Source organism: Thamnophis sirtalis, unplaced genomic scaffold (genome assembly GCF_051295495.1).
Source record: "Thamnophis sirtalis isolate CommonGarterSnake01/CBP01778 unplaced genomic scaffold, rThaSir2_p1.2 scaffold_10, whole genome shotgun sequence".
In the NCBI taxonomy this organism is placed as follows: Eukaryota; Metazoa; Chordata; class Lepidosauria; order Squamata; family Natricidae; genus Thamnophis; species Thamnophis sirtalis.
Genome location: NW_028261390.1, coordinates 26598319 through 26613805, shown reverse-complemented (window position 1 = coordinate 26613805; position 15487 = coordinate 26598319). Strand labels below are relative to the sequence as shown.

Genomic DNA, 15487 nt, shown 5'->3' with positions numbered 1-15487 from the left:
AGGCCATTTACTGAGTTCCAACCTTATTGTCATTCATATATTGCATTTTTTCCCATTCAGCACGTATTTCTTTGGAGCAGACATATGTTTGTTCCAGAAAGACTGTTGATGCTCTCATATAATGGTTAACAAAGGTGCGACTTGTTAAAGCAATGTGTGATGTACCACTTATTCACAGAATATTCACACTTAGCACATGGGTAAACTAAAGCATTAGGGTAACAGTTAATGAAATGGTCAGATTTGAAAATAAATCAACTTATCTTTATGATGATTACAAAAATAGCACTGGACTTTTCAAATACTACGATTGCTCCTTGCTCATAAACTATTCACGTGTACTTCCCACAGTCTTATTCACAAATGCATGAAGTGCATGAAAATAGAATGCTTGTACTGTGCTGAGGATCACAATTCTGATACTTTAAATAAACAGGTATGGGAATGCACCTAGTTGGCTACTTGCAATTGAAGACACCAAGTATATTACTGATCAGTGATTAGTTTTCATACTAAATTAACTTTAATTAGTATATTTTGAAACTATTATTAGTAAAGGGTTTTCCAATTCCAGTTTATTGTTTTGTAGATAGATAGCCACATGATCAAGTATTGAGATGTACACTGGAAAGGTCACTCTGGGTTGCTGCGTCTCACTTAATTCTTCAAATTATATTAGTTTTTAAAAAAAGATGCTTTCCTCCTCTTTTTTTCTAACAATATGTAGGAGCACTTGATTGAAAATGAAGTGTCAATTCTACGCCGTGTGAAACATCCGAATATTATTATGCTAGTAGAGGAAATGGACACTGCGACGGAGCTATATTTGGTGATGGAATTGGTCAAGGTGAGGTTTTAGGTTTATTTTTTTACCATTATTGCATAATACATTGTTGAGTGTTTCAGAGATCTGAAAATATTTCAAATTGTTATTGAACAGGAAATTTATTAGCCATATACGAACACACCATGAATTTTCTTTTTCACACTCCACAATAGTTCATAGCTGCTGAATATTATGCAAAACCAAAATTGCTTTTAAAATTGGACATATGTGACTAAAATATTTTGCTTTTACACAGTAACTTGATGTTCTATCCAACTATGCAAAATACTGCAGGAATAAATTATGATCAAAATACAAATATCAGGCTCAACATGAAACCTCATAGTTTTTTCTTGAATTTTTGTATTTTAATATTAGGTTGCCATATTTCTTGATATGTGTAGCAGAAATCCTTGCTTTGTATTCTAAAAATCTCATTTTTTCCATATATTTTCATATATGAAAATAGATAGTTCTCAAGTAATCATTCTATACTTAAGAATTCTTGCATTCTGCTTAGATATGATGAGACATTCTGGCAATTGAAATCCATATACTATATATGGGAGGTACCCACATTATAAAAGTAACTGTAAACCTAACTTTTTAACTTTAAAAATATTTTATAGCCAATTCATCTTGTTACATATATCCAGTATCATAATGGGTTGTTGAATCTTCTAGACCAGGGCTGTCAAACTCCCTGTCCGCGGGCTGGATGTGTCACGTGCTGGCCATGCCCATGCCCGATTTAGTGAAGGGGAAAAATGTTCTGATAGGTCATGTGACACCGCCGTGCATATGTGATCTCTGTTCTAGACATTAAAGTCACTACTAAAATTGTAAAAATGAGCAGATACATGCTTGTTCAGTATACACATTAACATAACATAAAAGTATTATTATAATACCATAACTTCTACCATCTTATCCGCCTGCTCTGTATGGCATCATAATTGAACACCATGCCATCAACTCCCAGCCATCACTCTAATTAATTAATCATCACCCAATTATTCTTTGAGGACCTCTCATCTCCCCCACCCAGAAACAAGCATGGATCAAACTCCCAGTTCCCACCCTGGAAGAGAGGTAGGGCTGTACAAAGGTCCAGTCTGTCAGAGGCAGGACTAAGATCACTGCAGGGGTGGGTTGCTCTTCTCACCAGTTCACCAGAAGGGGTTGGAGAAATTGAGCATACGTTTTAGAACCCCTTGGTCCGGTGGGACAGAACCGCAATGCTCCCTCCCACCTACCCCTCCTTGTTCGCTCTCCCCCCACTTGCCTGACGCGATCTTTCATTCTCCGTCTGCCTCATTCACTCATTCGGGCAGCAGAGAATGAAAGGAGAAAAAGAAAGAAGGTGTGCGAGAAAGGCTTTCCCCCATTGCCTGAACGTGTCCCGGAACTGCACTGCGAGGTAAGGGAAGCAGGTCTTGGGAGAGACCTTCCGTCCCCCTCCAGAGAGCCCTCCAGAGGAGGAGGCTGGTTTGAATGCAGGTGAGCGGGCAGTTTAGTGGTCCAGCTTCTTTGCTAGTTCGGGCGGGTGGAGAAAGGAGGCATGCAATAGTCAAGGGGGAAGGTGCTCTCCTTCGCCCTTAGTGGCAGGGGTGCTTTATCACAAGCTTCCTTTCTTTCTCTGCCTGCCCAAATGAGCGAAGGAGGTGCTGGCCCCAAACCGCCCACATGTCCGCATTCAAACCAGCCTGCCCCCTTTTGTCTCCCGGCATGGGCTCTCTGGAGGGGGAGGAAAGGTTCTTTCCAAAGACCGGCTTCTTCCTGGCGTGGCGGCGATGGCAAGAAGCGGCTGCCAGCGAAGCTCTCAGCGATGGCAAGAGTCCCACTGCCACACCGGATGCAGCAAAAGCGGCTCCAGCAACAACAGGCCCAATAGGGGTTGGGAAATCCATGCAGAGGGAGGAAAATGCATGCATTTCCCACCCCCTCCATTGGAAACAAGGCAACTGTCAGAGAGAAGAGGGCAGCGCGCGCCACGTGCGCTTGTGCAGCAGCCAAAAAACAGGAGGCAAGGTGACCGCAGTGTGTGTGTGTGTGTGTGTGTGTGTGTGTGTGTGAATGAGAGAGAGACAGACAGACAGAGAGAGAGAGGCACAGAGAGAGAGGGATGGAGGGAATCTGAGAGATACAGACACAGAAAGAGACAGAGGGAGAGACAGAGAGTGGGAGGGAGGGAGAAGGGAGAGACAGACAGACAGAAAGAGACACACACAGAGAGACCCATACACAGTGAGTGATTAAATGAGTGAGTGAGTGAGTGAGAGACAGACACACACACACACAGAGTGACAGATGGGGGGAGGGAGGAGAGAGATACAGAGAGATACAGAGAGAGAGACAGGTAGAGAGACACAGAGAGAGAATGACAGAGACACAGAGGGAGGGAAGAGAGACAAAGAGCGAGAGAGAGAGAGAGAGAGAGAGAGAGAGAGAAACACACGCACACACACAAGAGAGAGAGAGAGAAAGGAAGAAAGAAAGAAAAAAAAGAAAAATAAAGTGGCAGAGGCAGAAGAAAGAAAGAAAGAAAGAAAGAAAGAAAGAAAGAAAGAAAAGAAAGAAAGAGAGTTTCACCACATTTTCCAAGTTGGCCACGCCCAACCAGTCATATGACCACCGAGCCACTCCCACAAAACAGGCCACATCTACAGAATAGGTTCTAAAATTTTTTGAAACCCACCACTGGATCACTGAGATGTCTGCCCACCTCCTTCGGATCCACAGCCTCAGCCCAGGTACTGGTAACACCACGAGATGTAACTTATGTACCATCTGAAACAATCCTGTCCATTCAGGTTCAGTTTGGAATGAAAATAATAATCAGCTATGCAAACTAATCTCAGTAATTTCTATGGGACTAATGGATGGATGGAGGGATGGATGGATGGAGGGATGGATGGATGGATGGATGAATACATAGATAGATATATAGATAAATACATAGCTTTTTATTGTTATTGTTATTTTGTCTACATCATTCCATATGGAACTGTCAATACAAAGAGTATTATCTTTCTAAATAAACTCTTCATGTAACTGTAACTCTTAAATTAAACTGTCACTAAAAATTAATAATATAAATTGTTTCACTTTTTTCTATTTCCTTTTCACAATGCATAAAGGAACTTATAATTATAGTTTGTATAACTTAGTTTTGTATATAAATTCTTTGATTTGCATCTGCATTTTTATTTACAGGGAGGAGATCTTTTTGATGCTATTACATCTTCAACAAAGTACACCGAGCGTGATGGAAGTGCAATGGTCTACAATCTAGCCAGTGCACTGAAATATCTTCACGGTCTCAGTATTGTCCACAGAGACATCAAACCTGAGAATCTTCTGGTATATTTCTTATTTTCTGTATATTCTTTTAAGAATGCATGCAAGGAGTATTAAGCAGCAATTTCTTTACAGAGTTAGGCTGTGAGTGTAGCCCAGTCGTTCTCACAGAGCATCTTAAATCAGTGGAAATATTCCCCCTCCTGTTAGCAACAGAAATCGTAATAGAAGTTTTAGATTCATAGAAGGGGATTCCTCCTCCAAAAAAATGTAATAATGTTTCAGCAGACTACTGATTTAAAATAACATCTAAGTTCTTGTGACTTTAGAAATATTATAAGGCAATGATAACTCAACATATTTGGCACCTTACGTGCACTTTATGCTTTACTGAACGTTACCCATAGGTATAGTATTGAGAACACAAGGAGTTTGATTAAAAATTTTTTTTTTTACAGCATCACTTGTTTTAAGTCATTCTCTACTCACGTTTTGGAGGAATACATCTTGATAAAGATTTTCCTTTGATTTGTCCTTTTTAATGTCTCTCTCTCTCTCTCTCCCCCCCCCCATGTTATTTTACATGACCTAAAAGCAGCTATGTGCTGCCATCTGCTGGATTTATAGAATTGCAACATTTCAACTACTATGTGGAATATATTTTATGAGTTGATGGGCACGATGGATAATGAAGCAAAAGAATGATTCAACAAATCAATATTTATTATGGTTTATGATCAATTAATCTTTAAAAAATCAAAATTGAAAAAAAGATTTGCCTACAAAGTTATAACATTGATTTTTTTCCTTAATTTATATTGGAAAAAGTAATATAATAAAAATTTATATTGGAAAAAATAAATATATAAGAGAGAGAGTGTGTGTTTGTTTAAGATTCAGATATTGCTTTGAGGCTAATATTCAAAAACCATTATATAAACAAAAAAGGGAGAAGCATTCCTTAAGCCCTGATAAAGTAAATAGCTTTAGGAAGAAATTCACCTGTTCCTTGATTTTGTTGGTATAAATGAGATAAAATATAATTAGACTTTCTGTGACCATAGAATATCTAAATTAAGTATAATTACAGTTTTTCTTTGGAGTCAATTTCCTGATCTTGTCTCCCTCAGAAGGCTGACAAACTAGTTTTGTAATCAGTATTGCTTAATCAATATCAGTTGCTTTGAAAACAGCAACACATAAAATTAGATATAATTTATAGATTCAATCTTTGTAGTTAGATCTACTTCAGTCATAAAAATATAGAACCTTTTCTTTAGGCAGAATTTTGGGCAAAATTCTATATATTTTGGATTTTCTGCAGTGTCATTTGGCTTGTTTTTATTCATGGTGTCAATCTCCAGCTAAGATGAGGGGAGGTGTGAAAAGAGGCCTGAGTTTAGAATCCTTGCACTGCAAGATGCGATGTAGATATTACTCTTCCAGAATCTGTTAAGGCTCTGTTCCCAAGGCAATGAAGTTAATCTGGCAAGGTTCCTATAAATAGGCTTGCAACAAATAAAGTAACTTTGATCAGCTCATAGTTTCATTCCGGTTCCTTGTGCCTCAAATATTGCACTAAACTGTTGTGTTATCTTAGTTATAGATCTTAGGAATTGCTGTGTAATTCCTAGACTAGTGTAATCAATAGAATGTATGCTACCTAAGAAGAGATTGAACAACTATTTGTCAGCCTATTTCTAAATAGTTCTAGTTTAATACATGCTTAGTATCCTAGATTGCCTAACCAGTGTTTCTATCAAATTACACAATATGATTTATGATCTTTTCTCCCTCCTCTCAGGTCTGTGAATATCCAGATGGTACAAAATCCTTGAAGCTAGGAGATTTTGGATTAGCCACTGTAGTTGAAGGACCTCTTTATACAGTCTGTGGCACACCAACCTATGTGGCTCCAGAAATCATTGCAGAAACAGGGTGAAAATTCATTTTAAAATAGTATTAATGCTATTTTTTTAAAAAAAAACTAAATGTGATCTGTTCCTAGCTGTCTAAATAGGTATTGTTAATATTTTTAATTTATTCTAAGAACTTGTCTAAAGGCCTGTTGCAAAATGCAGTTTATCAAATTAGAGGTTTGTTAGGTATAATCTTAAATTTGTAGCTTATTTACTGAACAGAACTTTTTCAGTTTCTGATAGATACAAGTAGAAAGAAGTGCAAAATGGATCAATTATATATAGCATGACTCAGACTATACCCTTCCTTCAATATTAAATATTTATTTTAGTAAAGGCATGTATGCTAAAAAGTAAAAAGTGTTCAGTTGAAACCCTGATCCTAAGCTTTAAACTTTAATTTAAAAATATGAAGTCATTTAAAACTCTTTCCTTAATATGGTCAAAATACCTAATTGGTTTCAGTAGTTTCAAATAAGCAGCATAGTTCAAAGAACTACAAAAACGAAGTGGCATATTTAGAAATTTCATTGAATTTGAAAAGCTTAAAACACAAAACTCAAAATAACTGTTGGGGGATGTGTGTGTGTGTGTGTAGCGCAATTGAATACCATTTGGAAACTGAACAAGTAAAACTGCATAATGAAATGGCTACAAAATGTAAACAAGATATGCAGCAATAGGAATATCAATGGAAGGAAAACAAGTAAGGTTATGTAAATATTAGAGATACTTAGGGAAAATATATATTGTATGTATGTATGTATGTATGTATATGTGTTCTGTGTGTGTGCGTTTGCATTGAAAATTGCATTCAATTGCTTTTTAGATTGGCAAATTAAGTTTTGAATTATGCACCAATATTAAATGGTGATATCTTAAAAATGCTGATACTACATTCAATATATTTTTGTGTGCACTATGTAATATATTTAAATTTCAACTTTCCCAAACTTTTTTTGTAGTTATGGCTTAAAAGTGGACATTTGGGCTGCAGGTGTCATTACATACATTCTCTTATGTGGGTTTCCACCATTTCGTAGGTATGTTGAATCAATAATGCATGAAAAGTGTTGCATTTGCCATTTACCCATAGGCTCTGATTTTAATTGATAAATATTCTATTTAAGGAGATGTCCTAACACTCATCTGGTTTTCCAAAATTTGGGGTAACTGGTGATTTTAGTTTATCTCCTATAATGAAAAAGTGACATTGGTAAAAGAAGGAATATGTAAAATTACATTTTAAGCAGACTTTATTTTCCCTTAGATAGGTACAACTTATATTCAATAGACAGTTTTAATTTTGAAGTTGTCATAGATATAGATGCTTAATTCCTTATATTTTGCTATTTTATATACTTGTCATTGTATCAGAAATTCAATATTCCACTATCTGAGAAATATCTGGAGGTAATAGTAGAGATATTATTAAAGCTTCCTTAAGTAAATAATTTACAAAAAAACAATAGCGATTGTATTTATTCTCAAACTAAATTGAGCTCATATAAATATTGGAATTAGGACATAGTATTGCATGTCATTAATCTTGTAATTTTGCTTTTATAATGAACAATATAATGACCGTCGTAATAATCTTTTTCCTGCTTGGTTTTGATCCGCAGTGAGAACAACATTCAAGAGGATCTTTTTGATCAGATCTTAATTGGAAAGCTGGAATTTCCTTCTCCATATTGGGATAACATCACTGACTCTGCTAAGGTACCAAAAGGCATTGAAAGCGTGAGAGTGGAAAGTATGAAAACATTTCTGATAAGCCAAATTGGCCTATCTCTACCATAATTAAAATCCTTTCCTTACTTAGGATCTGTAAAACTCAAGCCTTTATGTAGAAACATACACTCTAACCATATAATTACTGTATATGTTGTCATGATTTGTTCTGAGTGACCTACTATAAGATCCATGGTGGCACAATGGTTAGAGTGCAATACTGCAGGCTACTTCTGCTGATTGCCAGCTGCCTGCAATTTGGCAGTTCAAATCTCACCAGGCTCAAGATTGACTCAGCCTTCCATCTTTCCGAGATTGGTAAAATGAGGACCCAGATTGTTGGGGGCAATATGCTGACTCTGTAAACCGCTTAGAGAGGGCTGTAAAGCACTGTAAAGTGGTATATAAGTCTAAGTACTATTGCTATTGTTATATTGTCCTCATTGGTCACATTGGGGATATTTTGAACATTATTTATTTATTCATTCATTCTTTTGTTTGATTTATATCGCTACACTTTGAACACATATGACTTTTGGATATATGGATTAAAAGATGAAAACCACAATATTCAACCCGTGCACCAGGAATAAAATAATAACCACACTCACAAAAAAAAATATATTCACATTCACAAAAACAAAATACCGACGACTGCGAATCTCCTCTCCTAACCTAAGCACCTAAGTACAATCTGTTCCAAGGTCAAAATTGTCCTGTTTTATCAACTAAAAGACCCAAACAACCATGTACCAAAACCCCAAGTGGGGTCTATCTGGTACTGAAGGAGGACTGTTCAGATGCTGATTAGCTCTGAATATGGCATGTATTATCTACCCACTCCCAAAACATCTCAAGAGTCAAACAACTACCAAGTTTCCTTGAAAATTGGACCTATCCTGAAAATAAGCCCTACCTTGATTTTTGCATGTGCACCCAATATAAACCCTGCTCCCCCAAAATAAGCCCTAGATAAAACCCCACCCACCCACTAGTTTTTCAGCTGCAGAGACCTTTCCTGAAGGCCTCTGATGGTGAAAAGGATACAAGACAAGACATATACTGCATAACCCCAAAATGTTATTGTTAGCCCATGGTGGTGGCAATGTAAACGGTGAGTGAGAAATGAACTAAGAAAACATAAAGTAGCTCACAGTTTCTAACATTCATGTACATTAGTTGCATTTATAAATACTTTACTGTTCTGAGTAATGCATTAATGTAACAATTTTACAAATAACCTTAATTTTTTTAAGAATGTATTTTTAAATACCGTATTTTTCGGAGTATAAGACACACCAGAATATAAGACGCACCAAGATTTGAAGAGGCAAATTAAAAAAAAGTTTTTGCACTCTGCAGACCTCCCAAAAATGTTCCATTTTTTGCGAAAACAGGCCTGGTTTTTTAAAAAAGGGGGGGCATGAATAGCCTGACAACTCTGTAGTTTCCTCGATCCTCCTTTTTTCCCTCTTTACGGTGACATTTGCTCTTTCCCTTTAGAATAGGTTATAGTCTTGCAGTGTATCCGTGATGCCTGTCAGATTCTATTTACTCTATTGACTCTAGTTTCCTATTATTTCTCTGTGCATTGGTGTAGTAACATCTAAGAATTTGCATGGCATCTCATAGATAGTGCTATGTCTTCCTGCAAAATTCTTTGAGTTATCATCCTAGCCTCATGTTTCTTCCTTTGTGTGCTGCTATATGTGTTGATATAATAACCCAAGTCATTGGCAGCTTATTCAGCTTTGGGGGTTTGCTACTCCTTTGTTTAACACAAAGTGCATTGTGCTGAATCTTTTCTTCATCTTTTTGTTGTTCCTCAGGAATTAATTAGTCTGATGTTACAAGTAAATGTGGAAGAACGATATACAGCTGCTCAGATATTAAACCATCCTTGGGTATCAGTGAGTAAAATACTTTCTTATATTACACATTTAAACAACAATTTAAAAGCTCAACTAATATTAACACTTGAAATAGATTAGGTTATGCCTCTATAGCAACCTACAGCCACTCTTCATTTAGCAATAAGTTTACTTAGCCACCATTTGTAAATATAATGGTAATAAAAATCATTTTCTGATAGATACATGTATTTAGAGCCAAACGTGATGCACTCACAATAAAGAACGTTCATTGTGAAACTGCTTAAGGTCTGATAAGTTTTAGGCAGCATTGTAGCCTGCCAAAGAATTCTAATATACTAATTAAGGTCACAGAGCTGAGCTTGTTAACCTGTAGTTAGCTCTTTTTAGGAACCTGCTTTTTTCAGAAAAATAATCTCTTCAGGAAGAGATTGTTTAAGCAATGTCTGCCCTGCGAGAGGGGGAAAAAAAGAAAAAATGGGTGAGGCACAGGACAGAACTTTATAGGTAGGAAAGAAGTTTATCTGAAAAAGATGGCAGCAACTACTGATCTTTGCAGCATATCTCTCGCTCTCCCTCTCCTGCCTTTGTCTCTCTTTCAGGTGTTTCATGTAGCAATCATTTCACAATAACAAAGTCATTGGAGCAGAATGTGCTTATACTGATCTGGCTATTTTTTTAATGATTCAACAACTCTCCCCTGCATTTAATATATGCTAATTATAGAAGAGGTAAACTTGTTGGGTGCACTTCCTTAAAAAAACTTAAAAAGACATTGCTCTTGAAAGTATGAAAAGAATTAATGGCAAATGTAAGCTTTTAGTTCAAAAGAGAGTGGTGAGGAGCTCAGTAGGTGGTCAGTAGTATTCTCCTGAATATGACTAGGTGAAAAGAAAGAAAAAGAGATTCAGATAAAAGTTTCCAAAATGGGTCTCTTTTTATCGCGTGTCTGTTCATTTATCGTGGATTCTTCATTTGGATGTTTGTCTCTATGCTAATTTTTGTATCATTCCAATGCTTCTTTGTTGAATAACAGTGCGCTCCTTTTCTTTAAAAAGGATGATGCCTCTCAAGAAAATAATATGCAAGCTGAAGTAACAGGTAAATTAAAGCAGCACTTTAACAATACACTTCCCAAGCAGAATAACCAAAACGCAGGAGTGTCTATTATCATGGTAAGCAAGTGCATCATTTCTACCAATTATTTTACAAATTTGATATTTCCAACTTTTTCCAGAAGAGATACAGCTTTAGTTGTTTTTCATTACAAAGTAATAATGCATATTTTATGGCTGTGTCAATGTCTCTCTGTGCAATTGATGCATTTTTAAGAAAATTTAAGCATTTGACAAAACTGTTCGGTTTGAGATGTTCTGTTTAAAAATTGTGCAATTAAGCCAAAGTAAAGAGTGCTACTCAAAGCACATGATTTACCATAATTCAGCCTAATCAGCTGTCCTTTAATTCTTACATTTGCACTGGGAAAAATTTATCTCATGAAATATATCCTATTGGCAATAAAGTTCTTAAAGATGCTATTTATGTTAGCAGTCAGTTTTTATTTGCACCAAATCATTAAAATGCAGCACCAATAGGTATTTCCAGGACTGCTAGACATACTGACCAAATTTAGGTTGAAGGGGGATGGAGACAAAAATGTTAATTTTTTATCACTTCTTGTTTAATTTTTCCTAACATGGACCAGCTTTAAAAGCAATGTTTTATTTTAGGATGAAATAGATTAATTTGAGGAGCAAAGAAAAATAATACAGGCTGATTGTTTTGCTTGCATTTTATTTGACAGTTTGACTTGACAGTCTGAGAGACTTCAAAACTCAATGTTTTGTATTTTTGAGACTTTGGATAATCCCGAAGCAAAACCTGGTATAAAATCCATTATTAAATAGAGTTATTTTAAAATGCTAACTCACAGCTGCTTTGCAAATTTGCACTTTAAGCTTGTTTCTAGTCATAAATATAATTCAGCTTCTGGCTTCTTTTTGATGTGAAGTTCTGGTTGTTTTGTTTTGTTTTCAAATTTCTAGCCTTCTGGCTTTGCTTCTAGGCAATGAAGCAAATTTGTAATTGTAACTTCCATTTATCCTTCCTTATCTTCTCCCTGGTGGTAAAAGCTATTATTCCAGGAACTAAATTATAGTATGTAAAATTGCGTTCTGAGCCAAAGTCCATTAAGCAATTTGAAACTTGCTTGAAGAATCCAAATGCAGGTAGTCCTTGATTTACAATCATAATTAAGCCCAGTTGTTAAATTAGTCATTGTGTGGCGTGCCCAATTTTATGACCTTTTTTTGCAGTTAAGAGAATGCCATGGTTGTTTAGTGAATCCATTTTCTCCATTAGGCACTTTTGCTGGAAACTGGAAGTAAATGCTGGTTTCCAGCAAAAAATGTTGTAGTCCTGTGGTTGACTGAAGTTGCAAATGGTCACAATTGCAGGCCAATTGCTAAACACCCCAATCTGGGTCACAAGTAGAGATGGGGAGATCTGCCATAACAGTTGCTAAGCGACAAGCGATAAGTCGAGTACTAACTGTAGTTTTAACTGAAGAAAGAAAGACAGGGTCTCTCAGCTTGAGGGTCACTCCATACATAGCTAAAGGTGGCTGGGAGTAGAACCCATTTTCGGAAGGATTTTGTTCAGGGTGAAATGAATGCCTTAAGGATCTACTTAACAACATCAAAAGTCCGTAGAATTTTGCCCTCATCTGATTGATCATAAAAATAAATGGTGGTAGACTTTTTCGGCCTTCAGTCCACTCTTTTAAACCCTAAAATCAGTGATATTTAAAAAAAATACATTTGGAGAACTAAAAAAACAGAGTAATTATATCAAGAGAAGTTGAAAAAGTTGCAGGTTGAATTATATTACTTGGTGTAGGCAAGCCGAATTGCTTTCTCCATTTCTCATAAGAAGAATATTTGTGTTCATTTTCCACCCAGAGGTGGTTTGCCCCCAGTTCGGCCTGGTTCGGGCGAATGGGTAGTATTGGCGGCAGAAGACTCTGCCCACCATCTGGATGCTTCTGTGCATGCACAGAAGCGTCACGCACACAAACTGGTAGGGAAAAAATTAGAAACCCACCATTGATGTAATCAGAAGTGGTGGGAGAATACAAGAGTGCCATGTGTGACTTTTCAGATTTATATACAAAAATGCTAGCAGATTGTCATGGTATTTTAACCTTCTGCTAAGAATAGTAATTTCTGTGTAGAATATGTGTGTAAAAACAATAAGATATGGTAGAATCCAAGGAAGATATCTAAGGAATTATTTTATCAACCACAGAAAAAAAATATAATGAAATTTATTTAGACTAAGAGTACACCACATACAAAATAATAAAAACAAAGTATCTCAATTTATCAAGTGAATACTGCTACATTTACAGCTACATTCACATGATTGTCTTGAATAAAATTCATTTTCATTTCTTTTCGGCAAAACCTTGTGCTCAAAAACCATTATTTAATCAAAGCAGAAAAAAACACATTTTTAGAATGGCTTGCCATTTTTCTTCTTTTGATTCTTATAAAGATCATATAAGGAGGATTTCAGTGCTGCTTTTTGAATATTGAAATGATTTATTTACATTTATAAATGTTGCAATGCTATTGGTCCTGCTTCCAGTAAGTCTAGTGTCTGTCCGTTGCTTCCTTCTTTTGCTTCTACTCCCAATGCCTGCGCTGCTTTCCTCTGAATAGGTCCAAGGCAATGGTATGTACTAATTACAGTGCTTCTTTGCCACAATTTAAAAAAAAAAAATTCTTGGTTTGAAAGAAAAGGAGAAGTAACCTTGTAACAATCTTGGACCGAAAATTTTGTCAAGTGATGCAGTACAATCATACAACAAGCTTTCATTGCATTGATATATTTGTATCATTCAACCATTTCAATATTGCTGCATGATGTTTCCTATTTTTGTAGATTTGAAAAGCAAAAAAAAACAAAAAAAAAAACCCTTGGGCTTTCCCTCTTTTTCTTTTTTTCTCCTCCTCCTCCTCCTCCTCCAAAATAGCACGGGTACAGTTCTGAAATTGCTTGAGAGCTTTTCCTTGGCTAATTTATGATAATCACTTTCAATTAGGATGATCATCATATTCTCATTTTATTTATGTAATCATATTCCTAAAGCAACCAGCGACTTGGCCACAAGCTCAAAACAATTGATAAGACTATTCCCGCCTTTGGTCTGCAATCTTCTCAATCATGGGCCCCAATCATCATTTTTTTACACAACATCTTTGGTGCCAATTTTAAAGAAAAAAAGAGTAATACCTTTATGTTTAGATATTGTTTATGAGTTAACTCACAAAATATTTTATTTTTAATATTTTTATAAAAAATATAAAGATTAGTGAGAATGTTGTGGTGCTGCATTGCTTAGCTTAATGTATGTTACCTGAGCAGCATTTGAATTTTTTACATTTTCCACATTGTGGTTCTGGAACTGCTCATACAAAAAGTGTACCATGAAAAAAAATATTCTAAATATGTAATTATGACCAGTCAAATGCTCTTTTTGTCCATCTGAAATAAAGCCTAAAATCTTATATCTGCCAATGAAAGTCATTATTACTAGTGAACCATTATGGTAAAATGTCTTCTTCAGTTAACTTTTTGTAAAAGCTTAGTTTAGTTTGTTGCCATGTGCTTGCTTGAGTCACATGCTCACTTAATGTTAAAAAAAACAAATTTATATTAGGAGTTTATAATTCAAGTTATAAAACTAGTTACAGTCCATTCTTAGATTTTTATTTTTCAAAAGCTATCAAGCACAGTTCAGACACAATTGAGAAACAAAAATCAAGAGTAATAACATGAGCAAGTTATATTATTTGAAGGACCTATAATGGGGTTGTTTAAATTTTATACCTTTCACTTCCGCATAATAAAGAAGGGAGAGTCATATTTTTCTATATATTCATTTTTGCTTCTTCCAAAAAGCACCCATTACTTCCATACTGGATACTCCCCATTATCTTCCTTATCATCACTTGCACATTCAACTTTTCCCCATTTGCAACAAAGATTCTATCAAACAACACAAATTCATAAATCTTTACCATTAATTTATATCTTATAAATTGTGTGGTCCGTTTTTTCCCTGTCAAATACAATTTACATTGGACTTTGGTACATTGGCTGCATACGCTATATGGCATTATTATGGCTTATGTAACATTTCCAGTAAACCATTCAAGTTCTTAACCAACATCATGGGACCATTTTTTAAAAAAGTGCATGCATATTACATTCCCAACCAACAAATCTCAATATTACCATCATAGTTCTTTTGTCAGTGTCTATCTGAGCCCTGATGGCGTAGTGGTATTGCAGGCCAATTCTGCCCACAGCCTGGAGTTCAGTCCTGACCGGCTCAAGGTTGACTTAACCTTTGATAAAATAAGGATTGTTGGGAGTAATATGCTGAGATTGTAAACTGCTCAGAGATGCTGTAAAAATACTATGAAGCGGTATATAAGTCTAAGTGCTATTGCTATCATTTGTCTGCTAAAATACAGAGCCATTCTGTAAATGTTCCATTTATTCTCATCCACGCTATATTCCATCACATCCACATTCACCAGCCAAACCTCAACAGTATTTGCTTAAAATATTCCATAATCCAAGCCTATTCACTTCTATTGTACAGTTGCCTGAAATCAACCATTGTATGTACAATATACTTTCTTTCTTTCTTTCTTTCTTTCTTTCTTTCTTTTTTTCTTTCTTTCTTTCTTTCTTACATCTATAGATTGATAATGATTTTCTGAAGGACAAAATACCTGGTCTATACATATTGTGTCTGGTGGAAA

At 35.7% G+C, this 15487-nt stretch overlaps 1 protein-coding gene across 4 annotated transcripts in view; it reads left to right on the top strand.

The window, feature by feature from the left end:
* Positions 1-15487, top strand: part of DCLK2 (doublecortin like kinase 2) — a 61509-nt gene that overhangs the window by 43372 nt on the left and 2650 nt on the right. For 2 of the 4 annotated variants that reach the window (XR_001312667.2, XR_001312666.2), the window contains 8 exons: positions 728-847; positions 4043-4189; positions 5931-6064; positions 7011-7088; positions 7671-7767; positions 9609-9689; positions 10709-10825; positions 11455-11534. Coding sequence is in view for 2 of the 4 variants with exons in the window: in XM_014051814.2 (XP_013907289.1) it covers positions 728-847; positions 4043-4189; positions 5931-6064; positions 7011-7088; positions 7671-7767; positions 9609-9689; positions 10709-10825 (774 nt within the window). In the remaining 2 variants the exon portion in view is untranslated. The remainder of the gene's footprint in view (positions 1-727; positions 848-4042; positions 4190-5930; positions 6065-7010; positions 7089-7670; positions 7768-9608; positions 9690-10708; positions 10826-11454; positions 11535-15487) is intronic. The other 2 variants (XM_014051814.2, XM_014051813.2) reach the window with 1 other exon arrangement.